This window comes from Ambystoma mexicanum, chromosome 14, assembly GCF_040938575.1.
Source record: "Ambystoma mexicanum isolate Mex_15411 chromosome 14, UKY_AmexF1_1, whole genome shotgun sequence".
NCBI classification, from domain to species: Eukaryota; Metazoa; Chordata; class Amphibia; order Caudata; family Ambystomatidae; genus Ambystoma; species Ambystoma mexicanum.
Genome location: NC_090940.1, coordinates 190,397,683 through 190,425,201, shown reverse-complemented (window position 1 = coordinate 190,425,201; position 27,519 = coordinate 190,397,683). Strand labels below are relative to the sequence as shown.

The 27,519-nt window shown below is 46.3% G+C and overlaps 1 protein-coding gene across 2 annotated transcripts in view; it reads right to left on the bottom strand.

Moving 5' to 3' along the window:
* The window catches only part of JKAMP (JNK1/MAPK8 associated membrane protein), a 408,720-nt gene that overhangs the window by 21,106 nt on the left and 360,095 nt on the right, over positions 1-27,519 (bottom strand). For both annotated transcript variants that reach the window (XM_069638896.1, XM_069638897.1), the window contains one exon: positions 23,274-23,350. In XM_069638896.1, coding sequence (XP_069494997.1) covers positions 23,274-23,350 — 77 coding nt within the window. The remainder of the gene's footprint in view (positions 1-23,273; positions 23,351-27,519) is intronic.

The following is a 27,519-nucleotide window of genomic DNA, read 5'->3' as shown; positions in this document are numbered from 1 at the left end:
ACCAGACTCACCCGAGTGGGGTGTTTCAACAGGTAGTCGGGATCACTACTGGAGGGGCAGTATTTTTTGTCAGATTCTTATTAACTGCCGGATTGGCCTCCGGAGTTTTCCAATTTCTAGCCACCCTTTTTTTGTAAAGCCATATGGAAGGGCAAAACAGGGTCAGTCTGAGGACCCTTACCCAAAATGTCGGTGAGCTCATCTTGTTCATAAGGGAGTGGTGGCCTGCTCCATCCCATGTACTCTACAACTTTGGACATGAGTTGCCTGTATGAAGCGTCAACATGTTTGCCAGGCTCAGGTCTTCCAAACTCCAAATCGGGTGAAGTACCTACTCCATTTAAAGACTGTAAATGTTCATACAAGTCCTTAATTGTGGACTCCTCCAATACAAAACACTCTGGAACATAGGGTGTCCCATATTGTAGCCCAAAAGGAGCATCTTCCTCATCAGAGCATTCCTCCTCTTAAGAAATTGAAGTGAGTGACTTGAAAAACTCCTCCTTGGGAAGAGGAGCATAGATTTTATCAGGTTTGGAAGTCATAGGCTTCGATGACGTCAAAGGCTTTATTGGCGCCGAAAGAGGAGGAGCGCTCGACTTCGATGAAACAGCCGGCATATGTGGCGCAGTTGGCATAAAGGTTTTCGGCGTCGAAGACACCGCCGGCGTCCAAGGTCTCCATGGCGTTGAGGACCTCTACTTTTCTTTCTTGTGCTCATCATCGTAAGAAAGCCTCAAGGGCTCCCGATGCTCGTCAGGCCTTTTTCCTGACCTCGAGGGCGCATAGGATTTCATGCGAGACCTATCCTTACTGGCTTCCTTTGAAGGCTCGGGAGGAGCATGACCTTGCTTCTCAACATTTTTTACATTTCTACACGAAAAGCTTCCCATTCAGCTGGGGTAGATTTTTTCATAGGGCAAGCAAACCTTTCGGGGGGAGTTGCGCACGAAGAAGTCGACCTCCGGTGCCTTCTCTTCGAATACGAAGAAGAGGGGTGGTGGGAGCTACTCCTGGACCTCTAGCGCTTGGCCTTCTTCCTCCGAGGAGAGTTGTCTCTCGACTCTTTGGTCGAAGGCCTAGTATGTCAGGGTTTAGGGGATTGGGCATTTTTCCTACCTGGAGTTTCCCCTTCCGTTCCCTCAAGGCCTTTCCGGTCATGGACTGACACTTGGAACAACTAGACTTATCGTGGTCCTCCCCGAGGAACCGCAAGCAGATACGGTGTGGGTCAGTAAGAGAAATCTTGTACCCGCAGTCTCAGCATTTTTTGAAGCCAGACTTCAGTGTCGACGGAGTCGAAGATGAAGACATATCGAAGAATCTTGCAACAAACTGACAAAATGAGGTGTGCCGGATTTTGTTATCGAAGCAAATGCTGTCGCAGAAAAACTTAACTGAGGCCAATGGGCGCTGCTCATGCTATATATGCTCTCTGATGACATCACCCTCAACGGAGGCCCTCGAAGGACATTGACTCGAAGCCATTGATGCACAGCGCACTCTGCCGAAAAAAAGTTATCCGAAGCAGCTGAAGCTGGACATTACATGTCAAAGATGAGGAATACGCTGTAGGACAGAATCCATTTGAAAGCATGGCTTCCAGCACAGTATTGGTGAAGTCGTTCATCATTTGGTAAGGGCTAGGTTGAGGGTCTTCTAGTCTGAAAGGAGAGGTTGAAGAGTCAGCCCTGTTAGGTGGTTGGTTAGGAATATAGATATTAAAAACCACAGGTCTAGGCACCTGGATATTGGTTAGAATCAGCTGTGGTCCAGGTTGTGCTGGCACCCGAATAGGTTGACCCAAATTGTCCTCAGACGGAAGAGAAAATTGTGGCAAAATGCAAGGTGACTGACCTCTCACAGGAGTGCTGAATAATTGTTCTGTTGGAACGGTAAAAGATTTGGAAGCATCAAAGTCTTCCGAGTCAGAAATTAGAGTAGAAATATCCTTCTGTCTCTCCGGTACTGAGCCAGAGACAGAAGCCAGGGGAGGTTTCAGTTTGTGCTTTTTTGGAGAATGTGGTACTGGACTATATCTCGAATGAGAGTGATTATGCCTCTTGTGAGAGGACTTACATAATTTCCTCGGCACCAAGGAGCTTGAAAGCTCAACTGATGTAGTAGAGGGTAAATATTTTCCGTTGGTACTAAAGTACCAGAGGTTTTACATGCAGAAGCTGACTTGGCTTTATCCGGTACAGGGGAATCGGAGTGGACCGAATCAACCCCGGAGGCACAGGCCTTTCTGCATGCACCCTTGCCTGTTCGGCTTACCGAGGCAATAGAGGGGTTTTCCCGGTACCGTCATTTTATCTGGTGTAAATAACCTTTCTGGTACCGGGTGGCTCTTCTTAGACACTTTCTCACTTGGAGGTATTAAGACTTTCCCACCAGGGGGTACTAGTGCTTTCCCACCCGGAGGTACTTTCAGGTGAATAGGCTGGGGGTTTTCCCCCTGAACGGTCCTGCAAAGATCCCGGAACTGAGGATGCTGTCTTCCCCTGGGTAACGACAGCCGGTGCCGAAACTAGTAACTCACCTGAAGGTACAGTCCCCCGCTTACCGATGTCGGCCTCCCTCTTGTTCCGAACCAAGTGTTTGGTACCAGTCCCAGCTGTGACATGGTGAGAAGACAGGTCTGCAGAGACCTCAGGTGAATACCACAGCCAAGACACAGGTACTCATCGGGTGTTGTATACCCAAACAGCAGACGCAGGCATGACGGGCATCAGCCGCAGAGAAATACTTCCGGCAATGGATGCACTGCTTGAATCCGGTTGCATATGGCATGCATAGAGGGAGGCACCACGAATTGGAAAAAATACAAATTAAGAACCAATCACTAAGATAAAGCGATGTACAGCAAAAAGAAACGCCCTGAAAAGGAGGGAGTCGCAGCACAGCAAAAAATCTGAACAGCCCAGCAGGCAGAAAAAAAAAGAACTGGGTGTGCAACATTGTTGACGTGGGGGTGAGGTATGAGCCTGACGTGCGGAGGGATGCAAACGTGACCTAGGCCCCACCCCATCAAAGTTCTTAAAGTGACAGCTATCGTTTGCAGTCAGTTTTTCCGGGCCATCTCTGGATGCAGGCGTCTCAACCAGGTGGGAAGGAGGGAGAGCAGGACGAAAGAAATATGTATACATTTGTGGGTTAAGGGTCAAAAAAGGGGGTGGGGTGTGGTAGGGGTGGTAGTGTAGGGGTATGGGGAGTTTGGGTGGTGAGGAAGGGAACTCCCCCAATAAATCCATTTACCACAAAGTGATTTATTTCGCGGGAATGACATGGATCCAACAATAGGTCAGCATCAAATTGTACACATGCTCTTTTAATAATCACCTTAATATCAGTGCAGCATTTAAAAGTGCCCCTCATTGAGAAAACCTCCCGGCAATAAGCTTCATAGCAGCAGTTCCATGATGCTTCATTACAAGGCACATTGATTTTTAACATTGTTTTCTGCTACAGTTATGCAAAGACAAAATGAAAAAAAGAACAATTCACCAAAGAAAGTAAAACGTGCAATTTCCAATTGTTGGAAAAGAAAACTGGGGTGGGCCAAGATGGCGGAGCGGCCAGACGTCTTCCACTGAATCGCTCAGACCACCAACCCGGCCTGCCCATGTAGGGGTGAACAAACAGCCGGAGAACTGTCATAGGGCTGCAGAACAGATGCCAGAGTCATTAGGGCACATTTGAGGGCCCGATTGTCAAAGATGGTGCTGACTGCTGGGGATGGCCGCGCCCGACTCTCTGCGGGTTGAGCGAAGATAGAAGAGGAAGAGGCGAGGCAGTGGCGAAGCTGGGCCATGTCATTGAGCAGACCCCTTGAACTGCCCGCTCCTTCTTTGTTAAAGCCAGAGGCAATTCGGAAGGCAGGCGGCTGTGCACTTACTCTGTGGCTGCTGCCAACATCCCCATCAATGCAGCAGCAAAGGAAGGAGGAGTGGTCGCGCTCCCAGGATAGTGTGGGTTGCCGTGCACAATGGGGGACTCAGTGGGCAATGGGGTCCGCTGAGGAGCAGGGGACACTTGCACATGATTGGGGTCCCCCCTTCATGCAGATATACCACTGTGCAGGCGGCGGGAGGCCCGAGGGAACTGCCCCACCCTGGGGAGGCCAACGGCCCAGGACATCAAGGGAAAACATTGTGGCCAGCAGAGAAATGACCTATCGAAGGCTATACTTGTAAGAACCTGCGGGGGACCAGCATAGAGGCACTGAGGGACACGCCTGGGGGATTGGAGCGGGCTGCTCTGCATAGCGTGATAGTGTGCCGATTCCCCCACCCCATGGATGGGGTGGGTGAGCAACCACGATGGTACATTGGGGGGAGGGAGGAGTGTGATAATTTCGGGTCTGCTGGCAATTAAACAGATACAACCAGTTTGAAGACACATGCCACAACCCTCCTAGCTGAGAGCCACATTATGTCCAGGAAAAGCAAACAAAAAGGGGATCCAGGCCCTCTTAAAAAAACACCCCAGAAGCATTCATCGTAGCATATGGGAATGCAGTGAGGGTGAGGATGGCGGAAAGGGGGGGGACGGTCCTCACACCTGAATTCCTCATATGTTCCCTTGATGCTCTCAAAAGGGATATTAAGGACTCCTTACATACTGAAATTGCAGAGCTATGCAAAGAAATGCTCGATTCTGCCACTGAATTTCACAGGGACATAGGGGCACTGGGAGACAGGGTTTATCACAGTGAATGCGCTCTGGCTACACTAGAAGCCGAAGTCAGAGAGGTCCGAGGACTAGTGGGCCACTCTGCAGGAAGATAACAAGTTTCTGAAATACAAGTATGATGACCTTGACGCAGGGATAACCTCAGGTTAAACTTCTTGGCTGAGGGTGCAGAGGGCGACAATATTGAGAACTGTGCTCAGAAACTCTTCTACCAGATCACGGCGCAGGCCCCCCCCCGGGGGTCATCAAGGTGGAAAGGGCACACAGTCAGTCAGCAAAGAGAGGTAACAAATCCCCCCCCCCCCCCTAGAGAAATGGTTGTAAAGTTCTGTGACTACAGGGTGAAAGCAGCCATTTTGGGGGCAGCGAGGAAGGCTAACAGAACACGATACCTGGACTCAGTGGTCCAGATCTACCAGGATTCCTACCAGCCAAACCTGGCTATTCGGCACCAAGACCCATCACTGAGGAGTTACGATGACAAGATATTCGATATAAATGGACATACCCCTTCGGTTTCCAGTTCAAATGGAAGGATACGGTCCGCACAATGTTTGTAGTTGAGGAAGGTGCCCATTTGCTGAGCCTCACCCTGGGTGAAGAGGGCATGCCCAAGGGGGCAGCCCGGTAAAGGGAAACCAGAGCTGTGGACTCATGGCAGACTGTCCCGGCGAGTACGAAGAAGACTGATTGATGATACGGGATGGTTGTCTTTCCTTGTCTGCAACACGTGCTCTCCGGAAGACGATTCGAATGGCAAAGCGTGGATGGACTCTGTAGCAAGGAGATCACGATTACGGCGGCAGCTATGTGGTTGCAAGCCACTGCTCGACCTCGTTTAGGTTAGACCTGTGGGGCACAAAAGTTGATACGTTGGTTTGCCTGTTCGCTTACGATTTGATAGCGGGTCGAGTTGTGTGGGAGGAGGCGGAGATGCATTCTCTAATCCAACTATGGAGTGCGACGGAGCACGATGCAATTGGGGATTTACAGAGTTATTTTTAATGGGTATGTGGATGGTAAATATTGCCAGATTGGGAATGAGACTGAGGGGGGCTCCGTCACAGCACAATCCTGAGGAATGAGTGTGTGGGCGGAAAATAAACTTTGGTGGCCCGGGGACACGAAGAGCCTGGCTATGAGGGGATGGCGATTCATGTAGGTATCTTGAATGCCGAGCCCTAAACACCCTGGGCAAACGCACTCAGCTCTTCCGGGAACTGCAACGCCAGCACTTGCCATGTAGTGGGCCTGCAAGAAACGCACCACTGTGCTTATGGCCTGCAAGAAACACACCACTCTGCTTATGAACAGGCACTTTCCACATAAGTTATTTTCCTCAGTGGCGAGTAAAAAGGCAGGGGTAGCAACTATTACACAGATACCTGGGTTTCAAGGACACTGACACCAAAAGGGACACAGACGGTAGATGATTGGGAGGTGAGGGGGGAGGAGATCCAGGGATGCCCGGCAACTATACTCTCCTTTTATGCACCGAACACGCGTCAGGAGCGCTTTAGCTAGCCTGTCTCGGGAGGATAGCTCAGGGACAACGTGCTCGACTTGGAAGCAAGACGATACTGAGCAACACAGGTTCAATCCCCAGGTCTGCGCTTAGAAACCTCTAGGTATTAAGCGAGTTATAAATGACCTATCATATCATTATGCAACAGACCCTTGACAAATTCGAAACTAGGGGACGGAGCAATTTAATCCCAATAGGGGACATGGACTTGGCTACGGATGGAAGCAAGGGCAGGTCGGGTTGTTCGATGTACGCTACAACTGGAGCGTCTTCCAAGTCGCTATGGATCCGTATAGTTGATTGCGGCCTGGTTGATATATGGCGCGCCCACCACCCTACCGACACGGTCTATACTTGCATGTCTCATGTACATGCTTCTGGATCACGAATAGACTACATCTTTATCTCCACAGGGCTGGCCCATCTGGCTGCAACCTTGACTATTGAGCTCATGACAGATCATAATATGGTGGTTCTGCATCTTGTGGACTGGGGGAGGGCTCATCAAGGACCCAATTCGTTTGGAGGAACTGAATGGGGCTCTACAGGACAACCCCAAAGGAGACACTAGTGACGGCACCAGATGGGACTCCCTGAAACCGGTGTCTACAGGGAACATTATTAACATCATAGCAAGTGCAGTGGCACAGAAGCAGACTAGGGGTCTAGTCAAAAGGGAGCTATTGGATGAGGTTAGGGCAGCTGAGCGGAATTCCTCTGCACCCCAACCCACTACAATTACAAGCAGGTAATACAGCCTATCAGCAGTTGAAACTGTTGAGGATTCAAAAGACGGCAAGGATCCTCATGGGGTTGAGACACAGGTATTATGAGCAGGACAATATCCCAGGCAAGCTACTGGCCCACCTTCTTAAACAGCAAAGAAACTAGTCATTCATTCTCTGAGTGAGGAAGGAAGAAAGGAATGGGGGGGTTAAGAAAAGGGACATATTTCGTGCCTACTATGAATCATTATATACATTAAGCTCCCCTGCGCGATAGGACTAGTTTGCATACTTGGGTGGGGTGGAGATGACCTGACTGTCTCGATACTTGGAGGCCTCCACAGAGCCACAGGAAGCTCTCTGGGCTATGCTGAACAAAGACCTTGTCTGGACGGCTGCATTTTATCTATCACCAAGTCAGATCCTGGCGCAACCCCTTAGCGATGTGTTGAACTCCATTTGGGATTGGGGCTGCGGGGGGTAAATCGGGAGAGAGAAAGCCAAAGAAAGACAAAAAAAGAAAGAATGAATAAGAATGAAAAAGAAAGGAGAGAGAGAAAGAAAGACAAGAGAGAAAGAAAAGACAGAAAGAACAAAAGAAAAAAGGAGAGAACGAGAGAGACACAAAGGAAGAGAGACACAGAAAGACAGACAAAACAGAAAGAGAAAGAAGAGAAAGAAAGAGGAAGAGAAATAAAGGAAGAGATAAATAAAGGAAGAAATGGGAGGGAGAAAATGGAGAGAAAGAAAGAAAACAAAGGAAAGAAAGGAGAGAGAAAAGGAAAAGAGAACGAGAAGGAAATAAAGAGAAAGAGGAAGAAAAAAAGAGAAAGAAAGAAAGGAGTAAGAAGGGAGAAGGAAAAAAGGAGAGAACAGAAAAGAAAGAGAAGAGAGAAAGAAATGGAGTAAAAGAGAAGAAAGGAGAAAGAAAGAAGAGAAAGAAGAGAAGAGAAAAAGGAGAAGGAAAGAAGAGAGCAAGGGGAGAGAAAAGAGAAGACAGAAGAGTGAAAAGTGGAAGAGAGCAAGAAGATCAGAGGGAAGAGTTTAGACAGAGAAAAGTGGAAAGAGGGGTATAGCAAAGAGGACCTGCAGTAGAGAGGAGTTTGGAAAGAAGCAACATCAAAGGGACAATGGTAGTAGGTTAGCTAGATAGAGCAGGTAGGTTATGGCATGCTCAGTCTCCCAAGGCACACGGAAGGCAGGAAGAGGAACAAGCGGGTGCAGAGAGCTCAGAATAGGCTAAGCAAGGAGGTTGTCCACAGAGCAATGAATCTTGGCATAGGTCCTCACAGTAGGCACAGCAGGTAACGCCCCATAATTTGGTGCTCCTCCACTATCATGGCGGACTTCTTGTTACGATTCACTAACGCAGCGACATGGATTTAATCGCAGACGCTGGTAAACATGGTTCGTCTTCATGTGCATGAGTACCCGTCCTTGGTGTCTCGATCTGTCCTCTTGAGATTTCTACGAGTAGAAATCAGAGGAGGACTGATCGAGAAACCAGGACAGGTCCTCATGCACATTAAGGCTCACTATCTTTGCCAGCATCTCCGATTAAATCCATGTTACAATAGTGGTGAACCAGAAGTCCACCATGATGGTCGAGGCAAAAATCGGCCGACCTTTTAAGGAGGTTGCTTTGCGAGGTAATAAGCATAGAACAGCATGCACGATCCGCAGTGGCCAACTATGCTAAACACTGCGTTTGCCAAGACAAGATCGAACAAAATTTTCTTTTGGAGCACTGCTTTGTAAAAGGTTCACTGACCCTTGGAGACACCTGAAGCGAGACAGAGAAAGAGAAGAGGCTGAACTGAGAGCCTGGCTTGAAAGGTCCACCCCAGAACTGGGCAATCCGAGAGGTGGAGAACCCAGGAGTTAAGTTTACTTTATATCCATTGTGACTATTCGCTTATTCTTGTCACTTCTCCCCCGAGGGGGGCCCCTTTCCATGAGGACAGGGACGTGAGGTTGCTACCCGATGGTCTCTCTGTGGGTGGCATAATATGCATGAGCATCTCATAAGGCGGATCTCATGGGGAGATTCCCCCTGTCCCCTCCAGTAGCCACCCCCCTGCCACCAGTTTCTGAAAAGTACTCAGACGAACAAGAACGTCAGGGACATAGGTAATACCAAGTAATGGGACAAGAAGGGACACAGGAACATTGAAGAGCAATAGCAAGAAGAGACTGTAGTGGTATAGACTCCCAGAGGTATGGTTCCTCCTATGCCATCGGAGACACAGCCAACCAGGATGAGCGACTGAAGCCCAGGAAGTATGAAGACGCAGCAGAGAAGGCCAGGTTGGTGCAGAGAGCGGTCCACTCTCAGAGCCAAGAAGACAACAGTACTCCTTTGCCCAATGGCATCCAGATGGTAACGGGAGGCTGGCAGACAGCGATGCAAGTCCAAGAGGTAGTGTACATACGTTGGTCCAAGGGCAGGAGATATCTGGAAGGTGATGGCACTGTGATCAATGAGGATTGCTCCTGGAAACCTGGCCTGGGACTCTTCTTATGCGGCCAGGGAAGGGCAGACGCTTCCCGATCCCTGACCCGGGGCGGGGGGGGTTGTCTGCGGGAGGATCACATTGGGGTAAAGGGCTCGGGGGGTGGGGGGGGGGACAGGCCAGGAAAACTGGGAAACCATCCTGTTTAACTTTCCCAGTAACCCCACACTGTTTGTACAACAGAAGAAGTTGTAACGTCAATTTTGTTGTTGAGGATTACAAGTCCCATAATCTTGAGTACTGGCACGAGGAAGAGAGCTGAAGAGTCATGCGGTCTTAGTAGTCGGGCAATTAAGCCTGATAGGCCAAGGGAAGCTGAGTGGCTTAAAAGGCCAGCTCAGGCGCAGGCAATTAGAAGGAGCTGGAACTGTGGCTGGAGTGTATGCAGTAGTAGCAGAAGCAGAAGGATGAAAGCACAGTGTTGGCAATCCAGGGAGAAGTGGGAGAATCAAAGGGACGCTGGGACTCTGATGCAGCAGATTTCACCTGCTTGTCCTGTGAGGGTCGTGTTTCCCCAATTCTTATTTGCAGAGACTGCGCAGCAGAAGGCTGCCTTTCCCCATATGAGCCTAACTGCAGAGATTGCGCAGTAGGAAGCCTGTTGGAGACCATGGTGAGCAGCTGTTGTGAAGCTGTGGGTCTCAGTAGAGAGAGGGGGGGGGCTCCTTAATTGAGTGGTCAGACAGTTGATGCGTTCAGCGAGGAAGGGTGTGGGTCCCAAGTGAAGCCAGCAGTTGTAGAAGTGGTGCATCACGCAGAGAAAGGAACACAGAAGCCGCAGAGTTAAACCTGGCATTCTGTGTCCTTGCGCGAGCACTGCCGGCAACAGTATCCAGCTTAATAATCACTTGCGTAAGAGTAGAAGTGATGTTTGAAGTTGTTCATCAAGTCTTTCACAAAGGGAAGCTTGAATTTTAGCACTCGCGTGAAGAGCTAACGATACGAAAAGCAATTGTTAAACTTAAAACTCTGTAAAGTACATGAAGTGGTCACGTGGGCCTAATTAAGATACCAGAAGGAAGAGTGACCGCTGAATCTTTATCAATGCAGTCAACAGTTGCTACGAAACAGAAGTCAAGTGTTTAAAGATTCCATTTAAAGTTGGAGAGAACAAGCATTGCCCAAACCAAGAATGAACAATGTAGTCCCAAATTGAGACTGAAGCCAGAACAGCCTAAACAGCAGAGAGTCAAATAGAACTTCAGCATTACCCAACATACAAGTGTGCAAGTATTACCTGAAGCCAAGAGAGTGGCAACAAAGCTTCTGGGTAATTATTCTGGCTAACAGTTGGCAGAGGGATAAGGCAAGGTCGGGGGAAGGGGAAACTTGCTACTTATAAACATTCTTTTAAAGTTGTTACAACCTATATTGCCAAAGGCGGTAGGAAGAAGAGACATGGGTGTCATAAAGGCTATTCTAGGTTGTAGCCAGACGAGAGGCAAAGAGGTTGTCCCTCTGAAAACAAAGGTTCAGAAAAAGAATGCCTAGTCTATTGAATGTGTTAAAGCACCCAAAAGAGAATTTTGGCATGCACAAGCTCAATAAGTCACAACGTACTGAAGCTGTGGTGGTGTATTTGGAAGTCACCAGATTTAAAACTTCAGTAGCACAAATGAAGGTAGAATACTATGAGGCAAAGCAGTAGGCCCTCATGGTAAACTCTAGTAGAGGTTGAAGTGAAAGTAGAAGTGCTGTGAAGTCATCCTGGCAAAGATACCTACTGTGACTCCTAATCTTGTAAAGAAAGACTTAACAGGTGTTAACCAAGAACTGCGATTCATTAACATTTACAGGAGTTGTATTTCCTTTGAACTGTGGTAATTCTTGTAAAGTTGTGGAAAAGCATTGTGGCTGGGAATGACATTGATGCTATTTTAGTGAAGTGGGAAGTCTCATCACCAAGTGGGCAAGCTTTTCTGTTATCGGAACTTTGGTTAACAAAACTTTACTTAGACATTGATGACACCAAGAACTGAATTGAGACTATTACATACATGGATTTCCTGGTTTCATTTTGTTGAACATTGGAGCCGAGTTTACCTAGCATCCTGGGGAAGGAGAGCTCACCCAGGTTACTAAGAGGTTACCAAAAGACACAGAATATCATTGTTTGTGTTATTTGCATTGCCATATATTTTCTTTGTGTAGTTGATGTTTAATTGCGAGGGCCAGACATCCTGTGTTAAGAGTGTTTCCCTTTAGTTTTTATAGGCAGGGAAATCCTCGACAGAGTAGGGATAGTGAGGCGTTTGATAACATTTATAATTTAAATTTTGAACAATCATCCAAAAGTTGTCAGCCTTGCATTGCTGAACCCTCAACACCCAGACATGGAGATGCCCACAGAGTAGGAGAGAGACCCCAGGAAGAACCGGCCGCGCATCCCGGGAACAGGCAAGGTAACTGGAGAGGCACGGGGGCTGATCGAGGTTGCAAGGTACAGAAGGCAAAAACCCTGTATGGATATAATAAGCAGGACTATCCCCCTCATGTCAGTACTTGGCAAGCGAGGCAGCCAAGGAGACCAAAAGGGAGAGAAACAAGGGTCGGGACCCAAACCAAGAGAGTGATACAAGTCCCCTTCATCGTGGCAGTATTTGTCAGGGAAGTGAACTAAGTGGGCCCAATCAAAGAAGAAGTGAAGTCATGGTTGCGGACTCTCCCAACACTCACAGTTGGGAGTTGTAATTGTGAAACATAATGAAGAGAAGACCAGGGAAAGGGCGTAAATCCCCCTGGTTGTAAGAGACTGTTTTATAATTACCAGGAGAAGGGAAGTCATTCTCCTGGTAACTCGGACCAGGAGAAAGGTCCAACAGGCCTGGGGAAGGGAGTCATTCCTCCGGTTTTATTTTTGGCATACAGAGTCCAAACGCCAGGAGAAGGGAGGCATTTTCCTGGCCTACCAAAAAAGTATTTAGAACTTTGTGACCCAAAGAAAGGAGTAATTCCCCAAGGCTATCTGAGATAGAACGTCATGAGAAGGAAGGCATTCTCCTGGCCTACCAAGAAAGCATTGTGTCGAACTTTGACCATAACCCAGGAGAACAAAGACATTCTCCTGGGACCATAACAGTACTGCTTTATTATTTGGTTTCTAGTGCAAGAGAAAGTAGTGCACGTTTCTCACGTTTCACACAGGATGGTGGCCACTTTTACCTTATGAGACATCCTGACAGTCAACTTAGATCTTTAGCTGAGGCAGAGAAACCCCTCCTAGGAATAAGCAAAGATAGGGTTTCTCTTGCTTTAGCATATAATGCAAGTCTTTAGCCCCAGACATGCCACCTTTGTGTCAGAGTCCTTCTTCTGCAACCTTACACCGTGCTGTATACCATTTGGTTCACCTTATTTTAAGTCCCCAAAATAAAAATAGTGTTTGATTTTGAAATCTTGGTCTTGGCTGATGCTTCATTTATCATGCTATGTATCAGCTTTCACTGAGAGCACCCAACGCTCTTGGGTGAGCATTAACCAACTATGAGATGCAGCGCCCTACCATTTGTGGTGACCACAGTTCAGTGTTTGTGTGAATCTCCGTCAGAGCAGGAGAGGCATTGTTTTGCTATGTTGGAAAGAGGAGGGGGTGCCACAGTCTCTACACTGCTAAGAGCAAGCCAGAAAGTGCCTTCTACTATACTTCAAGGATATAATGGCTGGTGTTCATGGTTAAGAAATGGCAGATCATGATTTTACAGTCATATTGTTCTTTCATTGGTACCTCCTCTGTTGAGGTTTCGAACGATTGCATGCCATCAAAAAGGAAGCAATTAGACCTTTTCATGGGCAGAGATCAATAATATTGTGCTCTTTTGCCATGCTCGTGTGTCAAGGCCCGAGCACATGGCTCTTGCAGCCATATTTGGGATACCCTGTTGTCCCTGTGAAGGGACCATTTCTTGCTGGTTGCCCATTCTTCTGCACATGTGTGGATAAAGGAGAAATTACCTTACTTTTCATCCCCTAGAACTGCAGTCGACATATGGGATTTGGCCCCATTTCCTATGGGACAAATGTTGGAAACTCAGAACTCCATTTAAGTGACTTACTAAGATACATAGCTGAATTTAAAATGTTTTCCCTGGAACACTTTTCAGACAAAGACTGGCATTTTATAAAGTACCAGTGATTGTTATATGCTTTAATATTTAAAATCACTGAAGTTCACTATGTCCCATCAGGGTTGCCATTCTAGAACGATTGGCCTTGATCTTGCACCAGGGCTGCAGCTATTACTGCTGATTGTGCGGGGTGTTAGTCTGCAAGCATCATTTCTAGTTCCGCATTGTTCTAAACAGAACGTCTAGCTACCAGATAGTAGAAGCAGCGAAATGCAGTGCCTCCTACACCCGCTTGGCCTCCATCATATCTGCCTGCATTGGAATGGCAGGTTTCCACACTTGCCCGATAGTTTTGCCACCAAAACTGTCTCTGCTGAATTGCAAAGAGGTGTTTGTACGTCTAAGAACTCAATTAATGCATGATTTACTTGTGAAAAGCCATTATTGAAGAGGGGATCCCTTACTCATCAAAAGTCCCTTTATCTATACACTGTTCTCCTGCCGTGACTGGCTGGTAGATGAGAACACCAAAATCATAGGACAGGGTAAGGTCAATTTCTACATGTGGTGCATGGCCTGCTGACCAATCCTGGTCTAGGCTTACAAGCAATACAGATTGAGATTTAAACATTTTTGGACTGGATGCCTAATCAAGTGGGCAAAATGCCCAGAGGACAACGCTGTCACACAACCTGTGAGCTCTGTGCTCTGCCAACTGCCACTGTAAGCGCAGCAGTTTTTTCTTGGCGGGGTGAAAAGGTTTATTTTATCATTCTGGCATTCTTGCAATACCCACATGTACAGGCTGTTGACTGCAGGGCGTCAACTTGCCAAACAGGGGAGTCGTAGTTGTAGATACAGAGTAGTGCCCACCACTCTGGTGAGACCTGGTTAGCTGCGATGTAACAGCCTGCTTGGCCTCTGTCCTTACTGATGGTCTGGAACCACAGATGGGGCAATGGCAGCAGGCATTCGGATCTTGATGCCAAACCACATGGGCCTCAGTATTTGTGTTAATGGCTATAAAAGGTTTATATACAGGCCTCGACAGGTCCTCAGGAGAAATCTGCGGTGTATACCTCAATCACGGCAGGTTCACAAGATGGAAGTATCTGAATACTCTGAAAAAAAGATTATGAAAGGAGCAGAATCTGCCAAACCATGAAAAGTAAATACATAATACATTACCAAAGTGTCCTAAATCCAACATCGGACATAGCATCAAGGAATAAGAAGAGGTAGAGCAGAAGTTCAAATGCATCCACAGGGGGAAGGTGGGGGTGGGGGGGTGTGTCTCCAGCAAAAGCTAAATCCAACTATGGGACTCCTTGCAAGAAATATAGCTGTATGCTCAGTTGTCTCACAACAAGCATTTTTGTAAAGGATTCATTAACTCCTTCCTCACAATCTAGGGTCAAGCAGGAAGCATGTCATTTTGCAGGGGTTTCACCAGATTTACTTAGCTTTTTATTTTGGTTGAAGCATCTGACATTTTCAAGAGACTGCTGTTAAAATGAGTCCACCCAAGGCCAAGACCTGGTGGAAAAATGTGTGGGATAATGTGTCACATTATGTGCAATTGAGCCACACAGTAAGTCAAGGCATACATTCGTTTTCAAAAAGTGATTAGCAGAATTTTCTAATTAAAATATTCTTGATTAGCAAAGTAACCCTATTGATTAGCAATATTGTACTAATATTTTGAATGTCACAAGAGGTTATGTGTACCCAATGCATAAAATAAGCATCAATGCATCATTTCTGCGTACTGCTGAATTAAGACATTAGTGAGAGTGTCACTTGCACTTTATTCTTAATGATGTTTTAGTCTTTAGTTGTTTTTCATGATGTATTTTAATGATTGTTAATACAAATTTGTATGTTGTGATATTTACTTGAAGAGTGTTGAGTTGCTGATTCCTTTTTCTCTACCTTGTATCTTTATATTTTGCCATACTGTTTCAGCCAGTGTCCATCGCTTCAGGTCTGCCCACCATGCCTCAACTGTCGGACCAGTATTAGATTTCCAAGCTATCGCTATTCGGCGTTTCGCCAGAATACTCGTCAGGTCTTTCATTTTGGCTAGGTGTGCTCTTGGCTGGTCTCCTCTCGGGAAAAGTCCCAGCAGGTAAGACTCCAGTGACCATGCCTGCATGTGAATTCCGCCTTCTGCTGCTCTTGCCTTAATGCCGTCCCAGAATTTCGTTATTATTGGGCAGTCTCAGAACATATGCAGCATGTATGCGTTTTCCATTGCACATCTAGGGCAGCTTTGTGTTGCTTTGCTCCCCATCTTGGATATTCTAATAGGGGTAAGGTATGCTCTTTGCGTGACAGAGCTGTGTCTGCCTAAATCTCACATTTCTGGAGACCTATGTACCTTGCCCATTCTTCATCTGTGAAGGTTTTTTGGAGTTCCACTTCCCACGTGCCGACAGTTCTTGTGTGTTGTGACTCCTCAGAAGCCGTTCATATAGTCTGGACACTGTGTCCGCCTTCAGCCACGTCATACCATGCATCTAGTCTCTCGCCTGTTCCGGTTTCCTCAGATAAATCTGGCAATCTCTTTTTAATATTCTTTACCATGCTGCTGTTAAGCATGATTTGGCCTTTATGTACGTCATATTAGGGTCTGAAATTCCACCCATGGCCCCTCTTTCCATAAGCCTCCAACCTGTGCAATTCCCTTAGCTTGCCAGTGTGTCCGGTACGCCGCAAGAGCTTCTGGTCGGGTGTTGCAAGTCCTGCTAGTGGGATATGCACAGAGCAGGGGTCCCGGCTTCACTGGATTTTCCACGCCTTCTTCCATAGGGTCAGACCCAGTCTGGCTAGGGTGGGGAATGTTCGGATTAAGGACTTTTCCATCCATATTACTTCCCTCAGATAGCAGTGGTGTAGTGCTGGCTGCAGTAGCAATGAGTTTATGAATGTCCCATCCCCCAGCCAGTGTGCCACAAATTGCAGCTGCCCCGCCAGGTAGTATAAGTGAAGTAATACAGGAGCCGGGGTAGTACTGTCATCTTCAGCAAGGCTGCTCTTCCTATCATGCCTAGTGGCAGTTTCTTCCAGAAGGTTATTGACTTTGCTATTTTCTCTAGCGCTACTTGCGTGTTAGCCTTCTGCGTCTCAGCAGGGTCGTGATTTAGATCTATTCCCAGGTAGCGAAAAGGTGCGCGATGCCCATGTCAGGCCCAAATCTGGCAGTCGGTCTGTGCTAATCTGTCCGCGTACTGCTAGGGGGTACAGGGTGGATTTCTCTTCATTAATGGATATGCCTGACAGCTTGGCAAATGCTTCCATTACATCGACCAGGTATGGTAGATTATCTTGTGGGTTTTTGACATACAGGAGCATGTCGTCAGAATACAGCAAGACTAGATGGATGAGGATGTCTATTTTAATTCCTGCCTCACCAAGCTCCGCTCTAAGGAAGGCTGCTAACGGTTCTAGGGCTAATATGTAAAGCAGTGGCGACAACGGGCAGCCCTGTATTGTGCCCCAGTGTATTCGCCATGCCGCTGAAATGTGTTTGCCCTCGCCCTGGGGTCCCTGTATAACAGCTTGATCCATTTCAGGAAGCCCTCCCCTATTCCAAAGTGTTTAAGTGCATGCAGTAGCCAGTTCCAGTTCAGAGAGTCAAAGGCTTTTGACTGCATCCAAAGACCTCACCAAACTTTCCTCCCATCTCTGGTTAGTCTGGTCTATAACGTGGTGCAGCCTCTGCAAATTCCAGGTGGCGTTTCGGCTCGGACGTTTCCTGTCTGATCCGAATACACCAACGTGTGTATGACCTGTTTAAGATGGTTAGCCAGGGTTGCTGTCAGGATTTTGCAATCCTGGTTGATCATGGAGAGTGGTCTGTATGAACCACAATCTAGAGGTGACTCCCCTTGTTTCAGGATGGGTATTATTAGTGATTCTATCATACTATCTGGTAGTTGGCCCAGTGTGTACGCCTCCTCAGACTTCCAACAGTTTAGGTGCTAGAGTCTGCTTGTATTTCTTGTAAAACTCTGCAAGCAACCCCTCAGGTCCTGGGGTCTTGGCTGTTGGGAGATTATCTATTACAGCTTCTAGTTCCTCTACGGTTAGCGAGGCTTCAAGTGTCTCCTATTCATCAGTTAATTGTGGTAGTTCTATTTAGGTCAAGGCTTCACTTATTTCCCAGTTATCTGCCTCGTGTTTCAGAGAATACAGAGTCTTGTAAAATTGCGAGAACACCGGATTGATACCTTCTATGGCTCTCATTACTTCCCCACTCTTGTTTTTTATTGCATTAATCAGTCTCTTTGTTTCCTGTTTGGTTAACCAGGCAAGGAGTCTACCTGGTTTATCGCCCTCTACGTCTAGTTTCCCCAGCTTCTCCCAGATGCTGTTACACTGTAATCTTAATGATATTAGGTCGGCCAGTTCCTCCCCAGTTATGCCTGCCTGTCGCTCTGCTTCTTTTATGTCTCTCTACATTTGCAAGCTCTTCCAGGATGCTCCCTTTAAGTCCCCTGGTCTTTCCCATCATCGCTCCCCTAACCACCACCTTGAAGGTGCCCCATAGGGTCCCAGACCTGTCCACACTGCCTGTGTTATGCAGGATACAATAGATTACTACCACCATATGTTCTTGGAACTCCCTATCAAACAAGGTTTCCGCTCTTAGTCGCCACCTTGGTATAGGGGCTTTACTGTGTGTGTATCCCCATGTCGCCAATAGCGGGGCATGATCTGAGAGTGTTCTTGCTCTAAAGTATGTCCATAAATTCTCCTATGTTTCGGTGCCCGTGAAGATATAATCTATACGTGTATGCGTTCCATGCGGGGAACTGTAATGAGACTACCCCCTGGTTTTGTCATGCATTTCCCTCCAGACATCTTCTAGTCTCAGTTGGTTAAGATCGTCTGTAGTGCTTTCGCCGGTGGTGCTGGTTTCCTGTATTTGTTGTCTGACCTAGCCAACATCGGGTTGAGCGTGCAGTTGAAGTCTCCTGCCCAAATATATGTCACCTCCCTACATGGACCTAGTCGAAATGCCTGCGTCTTGAACGTTGTTGCATCATGATGCGGGGCATATGTATTCACCAAGCACACTTAGTCTTCTAACAGTTTGTGCACTATGACTAGCCTGCCCTCTTTGTCCTGTTACTGTGTTAGAAGCTGAAAAGGGACACTGGGGGCCACCCACATTCGTACGCCTCTGGCATAGTTGGAATAGGTCGACCCATACATTTTCCCTACCCACTTTCTTGCTATCTTGGACTGTTTTTCTCTCATCAGGTGAGTTTCCTGCAGCATTGCCACCTTCACTTTCGATATGTTCAACCATGCATTCAGCCTCTTGACATAATTTAGTCATCGTACATCCCATGTGGCTATGCATATTTCTACAGGGCTCACTTTGGCAGCTGGTCTCTTCCCAGGGGCCTATTCTCTTCTCCTGTTCGTGCTTCCTGCCCACTTCTAGTTTTTTGCTTTTGCGTCCACTGCTATCGTGCTCGCTTCCTCTTTGCAGTCAAACTTTACTCGAAGTGGGATCTGCTCGATTCCTTTGCTACTCAGGTGTCTGATGATCCTCACCCCCCCCCCCTCCTTTTGTGTTTTTGTTTTTTGCCTCTTGCGCCTTCGTGTTGTTCTTTGTGTGATGTGTTCTCATGCCACCTTTCTTCCAGCAAACTTTAGCTGTTAACAAACGCCCTCCCCTTGATCGGGCTATGCCGCTTTCCTTGCACAGTATCAGTTCCCTGAGGCTTGCTCGCCGCAGCGTGATGCCTTTGAACTGGCATCTCCAACTTCGGGGTTGCCTCCTCAGTCTCTGGATACATATTCCATCTGGTCACGTGTTTCATATTTGGTGTCTTCTACATTTTTTCAGGTCTTCCCAGTCTCTTCCGCCTTTGCCTTAATGGGGTGCATGCCTATCATTGTGTGCATTCCTGGTGTTTGGTTGGGGTATTCCTTGTTGGTCAATCCATTCATGGGCTTCTGTGGTTTCAAAAAGGTGGGTTCTGCCATTTCGTAGCACTTTTAGTTTGGCAAGGTATATCAGCATGTATCGCAGGTTCGCGTTCCTGAGGTGCTTCTTTGTTGGTCCAAATCGTGCTCTTTGTCTTTGCACTAGCGCTGCGTAGTCCGGGTAGATTGCTGTCTTGAAGGAGTTTCTGGTGATCGTGCCTCCTTCTCTTGAAAATGTTTGTATCTTTTCCCGGTCTTTAAAGTTCATAATATTAGCCATCATGGGTCTTAGGAGGGTATGGGGATGGGGTGGAACGGGCGCTCCGGGAGGGGAGTCTCTGGTCAGGGCTTTGTGGGCTCTTTCCACTGCAAAGCCTTGTGATAGTACCTCAACGCCCACTTCTTGCAATAATAGGTTTTCTACATAGTTTGTGTTGTCCTTGCCTTCTGGCACAACGAGGATGCGCATGTTTCATCGAGCACTCCCTTCTGCGACTTCGACCCTATGTTCGAGAGTTTGTATTCGACCAAGCATGTCTGTCATTTGGGTTTGGGCAGTTGTGAGGTTATTGGGGTTGTTCTGCACTTGTTGCTCCGCCGTGCTCACTCTGTCTGCCAGGGTCCGAACGTCTTGCTGTAGCAGGCCCACGTCCACAATTAGAGCATCTAATTTGTACTCGAGTGGTGTCTTCAACGCTGCTATGGCCATGAGGATTGGACCATCTTCCTGCCACCCTTCCTGTTCCGATCTTGAGTGCTCGTGTCGACGTCTGTCCGGGTGTGATGGCTAGTGTCGTTCTTGCGGGCGTAATTTTCCATGCTAGTCTGCTTACCCTTACGACCCATGCATTCCATGGGTTATGTCCTCCCACGTTAGTGGCCCGTCTGTGGGTGTGGCGGGCTTCGTCCATGTTCTCAGAACGTTAGTTGTGCAGTGGGGGATGTCTCCTTGCCTTCTCGCCGTGTGTATGGCCTGCTTGCACTGCAGCAGGTTAGCCAGAGGTGTTAAGTCTGAGAACGGTCTGTTTCTTTGCTCGGTTTCACTCAGGAGTCTTGTGCTGGCCGCCACCCCTCACCATACACTCCTGCTGTGTTGTACAAATTCAGTGGATTATGTCCTCCCATGCTAGTGGCTCGTCCGCTGATGCAGGCAGACCACGTCCACCTTCTCAGGTTTGTGGCGCAAGCGAGGAGTAACCGGCAACCCCAGCAGGTTTTGTTATGGAGGCGCCCCAAGTCCTTAATCCCACTTTACCGCCAGTCTCCCTGCGTGCTGTGTGCTATAGCGAGGATCCCGGGGTGTGGGAGTGGGGGCGCATTGATCTGCATTGTGTGCGATCTTCCTCTCCCTTCGCCCGTTACCTGGCCTCCAGCTATCTTCCTGGGCTCACCTGGTGTTCAGCTTGCGGAGTCCTCGCGGTGCCGTCTGCCTCGCCACGCCACTCCGCTGTCCCCTGCTTGCATCCGGTGCCGGCCTCCCTCAGTGAAGTCTCCGGCAGCCAGGAAGCTACTTGCTTCTCATTCGCATTGCAGCTTGGTTCTCTCACCTGGTGCTCACTCCGTCTCACCCCTTCGCTGTCTGCTCCATTGCTTCCCGTGGTCGTCACCTCATGCGCCCACTTCTCTGCTCCTCAGTGCGCCACAGGGCTCCTGTCCACCATCTTCGTTCATCCTCTGCGCAGATTCGTTGTGGCCGCCATGTGCCTGCTTCTCACCTTCTTGTGCGACGGGCTTTCACCCAGATGTTCCTGCCACCATCCGACACTCTTATATTTTTATAACAAACCGGGCCAGTTTGACCAATTAATTCGTAGGATCTCTCAGGAGCTCAGAGGTGCTGCTGCTTACTGCATGGCTCCCAAGCCATGCCCGCCCCTGCAGGTCGAGTAACTTAGTTTACCTACTCAACCTATGGCAACGGATGACGACACATTTAAATGCGCTTCCTGTAAAATGGTGAATGTCAACACAAGCCCACTTTATGCTTGGCACACTGTTGCCATCCAGCAGCGAGCCTTGCAGTCAAACCTTAGACATTTACTGCAAACAAAGGAAATGTCACAGAAAGGTTTCAAACATCCCCCTCCAAATGGTGTTCACCCCTTCATTAAATCTACTCGACTATGCAAGCGGGTGAGTAGACTTTGCCAGCCCTGGGTTAGTGTCTGTAAAATGTAGAAGGTTAGCTGAAAACAGTTTGCCCAGCTATCTCCCACAGGTTCAATATATAATGCAATTATAATCATAGAGCAAAGTGAGTTCTGGAGGAAAACTACAGAGCATAATATTGCAGTAAATCAGTAGATTTGCAGACTCGATGGAACCATTGCCAACTACTTTGCATAAACATCTAGTTGGCTTTGTGTATTCATTATGTAAGGGGAACAAAAGTAAGATAATAAGAATAGATTTTGTAGCAGGCAGAGAACTGCTGGAAATCTTGACGTTTGCTGCCCTCTCAATTTCACGGCATCAGGTATAAAGAAACAGGGTGATACGATAGTATGTCAAGGAGTAGGGATCAGCTCATGAGGTGAGCAACTGTTGCACAGATGATTGCAACTAGAAGGTCACAAAACTAGGTTTCCAATCCAAAGCATTTGGCTGAGTGATCACGTACATTTTCAAAAGTATTCACTCGTCAATGTGTTACATCATCCCCAACGAAATGAAATCTAGTTCTCGCCCTCTCCCTCTTTGAAAATGCAGTCAACATAGACAAAGAGGGTGGAGAGAGCCCTAAGTGTAAGAGAGGAATGCAGGATGAGCGGTGCTTTCATTGGACAGGGTAACTTAAATAGCTAGCTTTGCTACACAAATGTCAATTTAATTAGCAAACCTACAGAATTGCATAGCAAATTGCTATACGACACCGCTTATGTTATGCCTTGCAAGCATAAAGTTACTAACGTCATTGGCTTGGGCATAGACACAATGTAGAAAAAAACGAATCCAATACACATGAAGCTACTCGCTGTTGCTCCTACGGCTGTCAGCTTGATGAAAAGGCTTGCTTTGGAGGATGGGCTCTTGTGAGACTGTGGTGCCACAGGAGGGGCTTGCCCATGCAGGCACCATGCCATGTTTCTTCATCAATTTCAATGCTGCTTCACATTATGCTCAGGATTCAGTCCCCACAGACTACAACCCACAAAAGGTCACAAGGTGTAGAAGTAACTAAGGTATCCCCCTCTTTCATGCAGTATGGTTACTGCTGTAGGTCTCTTGCTCACTTTGATGAAAGCAGATTCTTGCTATTGGGACATTTACATTGAGCCAGGCCACAGTTTTGTTAATGGAACAGTCTACACTAAATGGTGATCTTATGCTAGCTAAAGAAAGGGACTCATTTTTTGCATATCTTTCAAAGAGTTCATAAAGGGAAGCGAGGCAGAGCAGACAATAAAACACATGGAGAATAAGCTGCTTGCCTTCAAATGTCCTTCCTTTTAACAAAACAAATGCATGCTACTTACTGAAGCCTATGATAGAAATAAATGCAAAAACTATAAACACATTACACCAGTCCCAAAAAAAAATTCTAGTCAAACACTCGAAAATAACTGTAGGTTCAAGCTCGATTTCGTTCCAGCGAAAAGAAATTGCAAGAACCACATTAGAAAGACATTGAGATTATTGGGGCAATGATCTTAGGATATAAAAGATACATTTAAAACTGCATATAAGTGATCCTGAGATGCATAACGAAGGATCTCCCAAGGTGCAAGGGTACAATCAAAGGTAAACAGTCAAAATCAATTACATTTTGAAAAAAAAAGTTAGGAAGTATGTTAATCTGTCTTCCTACCTCTATTTCTGAAGCAGACATATAAACGGCCAAAGTAATCAAGGATATCACCAATACAATATAAGGAAAGGCATAATCTAAACAAGAAAACAAAAAAAAACAGTTTGATTAACATCCGCGACATTGACAGACAGTATGAAAAATATGGTACATTTACAAGTCAGGACAGAAAAAAAGCACGACAATAGCAAATATACAGTTGACATTTTATTATTTTAATCCATAAACGCACGAATACCCGACACTCCATCTACTTGCTCCTCTTCATTAAAGTCTCCATATATTTTAATCATAAACCAACGCCTAGAACTTTCCTGGTCTGCTTTACCTTCTGCCCTCTTTATGCCGAACACCTAATTTTAAGCAAATACAGCTAACCCCAGGTGTCTGGCCAAGATTCAAAATTGTAATCTTGTATTCAAGAGAGGAAATACATAAACGTCCCTTTTTATCTTTAGGACCATGCTTACTTTGGAGGCTGAACTGATTTCTCCTAATAAAGCTGGGGACTGATAGAAAAAAAATGATCTGTGCATAGAGAATAAATCAGCTGTACATTAATTGTCTCTACAATGCGCGGTGACTTCCATAAATCTCAAAAGGGATCCACAAATTGCTGCTGAATGTATTACAACTTCATTTAGAATGCAGTGCAACTGGCACCAATAGCACTCTTGGGTCACAGTTGCTGTTTAATGGATTTTCGAAATCAACCCTGGGATGGATTTTGGGAGGCCAACTTATTATGGCGAACAGCGAGACACCAAAAATAGCCAAACCCAAACAATTAAGGTAGAGGAGCGTAAAGGCTTGGTCTCAGGAGGGGTCTGAGTGGTCTAGGGCCATAATAGGTCCACACAGGCCAGCAACAGTAATTCTAGTTGGGCAAGTACAAAAATATAAAATGATTAGGCCTTTAAAATACACACTAAGCAAACAAAACCTCTAGGCAAATATTGTCACACAATTCCAATAAAACAGAAAGAATGCATTTCATTCAACAACAAGTGAAACACAGGTAAGTACCAGGATGCATGAAATTCAGTAAAGGCACTTTAGAATGACCATAGAACAATTTCCCCAACACTAAGTCCAGCCCTAACTTGGTTTGGGGCCTTGTGCCCTAAAGTATCAGTTCCAAAGTTATACTTTTCCTGGTAGGTTTGGACGATGCCAGTGGTTATGGCCCAACATTCAAAAAAGTACACAAAGTTCAGGTAAACAAACTCACTCAATCCACACACACACACTAGTAAATGCCTAGGAAGGGCTCCTTCATCTGGCCTCCACCGACCAAAGTCAGGAAAAAGGAATTTAGGGTCAGGACTTCACACCCTTGTAACTGTATGGAGAAAAGGAGGGGGTGGAGGGAACAGGTTTGCTAACATTTTGCCCCCCTGACTCATTTCTCCAGAGACAACTGCTGAGGGTCTGGATTCCACTGTAGACACAATCTTCTGTGCTTGGTTCTGCCAGCGGCCCAGGGGTCATGGACGCAGAGCTAACATTTGGCATCAGGATTTAGTTTTGGCCAGTCACAGTACTCGTACCAGCGTTCCAGGCAGACTTCCAGGTGAAAACACAGGCGATGAAAAGATGAAGTATTCTTCAGAGCAGGCAACCTCGGGACACCTCTAGACACATTTAGTAGCTATTTGTGATCAATGCAAAGGTGCACGAGTAAAAAATAGAAAATAGAAAGATATCTGCTGCTACCAGCCCATCCCATCCTATGGAAATTGTAAATGGAAACAAAAAGCCTCTTCAGAAAAAGTTATAAAGATACAATGTACCCTAACCACACTTCACTTTAGGGAGATTGCAATTCTAATAATACAAGAAATTCACTAAGAGAGACATTGGGCCTCATTACGAGTTGGACGGTATCCTGGCAGTAGATTTTCCGGAATACCACCCAAACGAATTACCGTTACCGCCACTTGTAATCTGGTGGAAATTCCACTGGACCAAGTGGTGGTAGCGGTGTAATTCCCCATTTAATTTCAGTCCATTGGACTCAATGGGGCTTTTTTGGTGGAATTACCACAGTGGAAATTTCCGTCGCTGTAATTCCACGAGTCCCAAACTTGTAATTTGGTGTAGTGGTAAAGTTGGCGGTAAAGTTATTGCCAACTTTACCGCCAAACTGGTAATGAGGCGGATAGTCTCTCAGCACTTCTAGTCTTATAGACTGATCTGTTGTCCCATAAGAATGAGCAAATAGACAAGGGAAGTTAAGCAAAGTCCAAACAAAGCAAAAAGAAAGGGTAGCCCCATAGACGTCTACAGGAGGAAAGCAGCAGAAAGATAATATTTCCTAACAGTTGCTAATATCAGTATTTTATCATAAAGAAAAGGAGTTTAAGGGGTAGGTTCAAAATGATGGCTGCAAAACTAATTGGCAAAGAAGCTTGAGGATTGCCTTTTCTTAATAACATACAGGTTAGGTTTCTTTACTGCCATATCCCAACTCTGATGAGCCAAAATGTTCAATAGATTGTAATGGAAGGCTAAACCCAACGCCAAAAGAGCCTTCCTTTTATTCGTAACGAAACTGCCAGTGTTTGCTAAGTTAATGGTCATGGTAGCATGTTCCCAACACTATCCTCTCCCTACTTGAAATTTCCTCCACCCACTGCCTCCTTGCGCAGTTTGAGATCATTGAGGTGATTGTGGCAAGCCCCCAAGCCTGAAAGAGGCAAGTTAGGGAGGGGTGAAAGAAAGAGCATGTGGCCAGATGATGCACAAGAACAAGGAGAGCGGCAAGCAGAGATTCCCTTAGGATCAAGCACATGGCAAAAAAGTAGTGGAGGAGAGCGAGGGAGGGAGGAATGTTGGGCACTAGACCCCAGGACCCTGAGAGAGGCGGTGATAGTGCAGAAGTCCACCATCTTGAACTGCCAATCTTCCCTGTGTAATGAGCCCAAGCCATGCCCTGCATGGTTGGCAGAGTTAATGGGTTGGAGGGATGCACTAATGTAGAGGAATATTACCAAATTTGATATAGCGTAATTTTAACTTCAGGTGCAACTGGAAAAATATCCTTGGCTAAAGGGATAGAATGAATTTAAGAAAACCAAAAGTGTCCTTGATACTAATCAAGGGAATCCCAGTGCAGTCTTCTGAGAGAAACTCTAAATGGGTTGAAGTAACAGTCATAATATAAGTAAATGAAAATGAAATAAAATAAAAGTTGCTTTACCTGAGATGCCTAGTCGGACCTGTATTTGCCCTATACTTATACCAACACACACTTCTTTGACTCCTGGTTTAGGACAGTCTATGAATTTCAGCCTCTAGCAGACATGTTCAGTGGCACCATTGAGCAGTTAAATCACATTCTTAACTTTAACAAAAAAAATGTTTTATTGTGTTAATCAATAAAATGATTTTTACAATGGAGTTATCAGCTTGGCATTCTTAGTATTCTTTCTTCCGTAAGCTGATATTTGTCCAATCTTAGTTGAAGTACTAATTAATTTGTTACTCATATAGTTGACTCCGTAAGCTGAAGAACTTAAAATTCCTAGTATTTCGGAACATGTGGGTTTAAAAAGAGAAACTAAGTTATCGATTCTTGCGAATTCGTCAACATATTCATTGTTTGTTGTAAAATTTTAAAATTAGCCAGTTGCCAGGTGGGTTTGTCACCATTTATCATCCAAGACCACCAAAGGTCTTCATCGGCTAATAGAGGGTTTGTAAAAAAGTGCTTCATGTGCTACGACCTAATTTTCGTCGTACCTGGGCAAACTAAAAGGAGATGGCGAAGGCTCTTTTTCATTTTTTATCTTACAGAGCCTGCAGTTATTTGTCAACATAAGGACTAATTGCACGAATTTCGTTTGTAGCAAAAAGATTGAGTCGTGCTCTTAAAAGGACATTTCGCGCTGGTCTACTGGAGATTTTTTTGATGAAGCTCTGCAGTTCATTCAATTTTTTTATGTTAGGAGGCAGGTGGGTTGTCAATTTATTTCCTGTGGCCTTTAACAGAGTCTCAATCCAATCACAACATTATGTTTTTTTAAACAACTTTTTCAGGATTTTTGGCCAGTTAGTCTTCATCGCTTTCAAGAGAGTAGAGGAGTTTGGCGTTATCCTATTTTCAAGTTTGGAGTATTTCACAACTTGAATTCTGCATTTCGCTGTTTATCAATCGATATAACGAAGGACTGTTGATTAAAAGACATTTCCTAAGTAACATCAACAAATTGCAATTTAGAGACCCTTCTAGTGAGAGAAGACG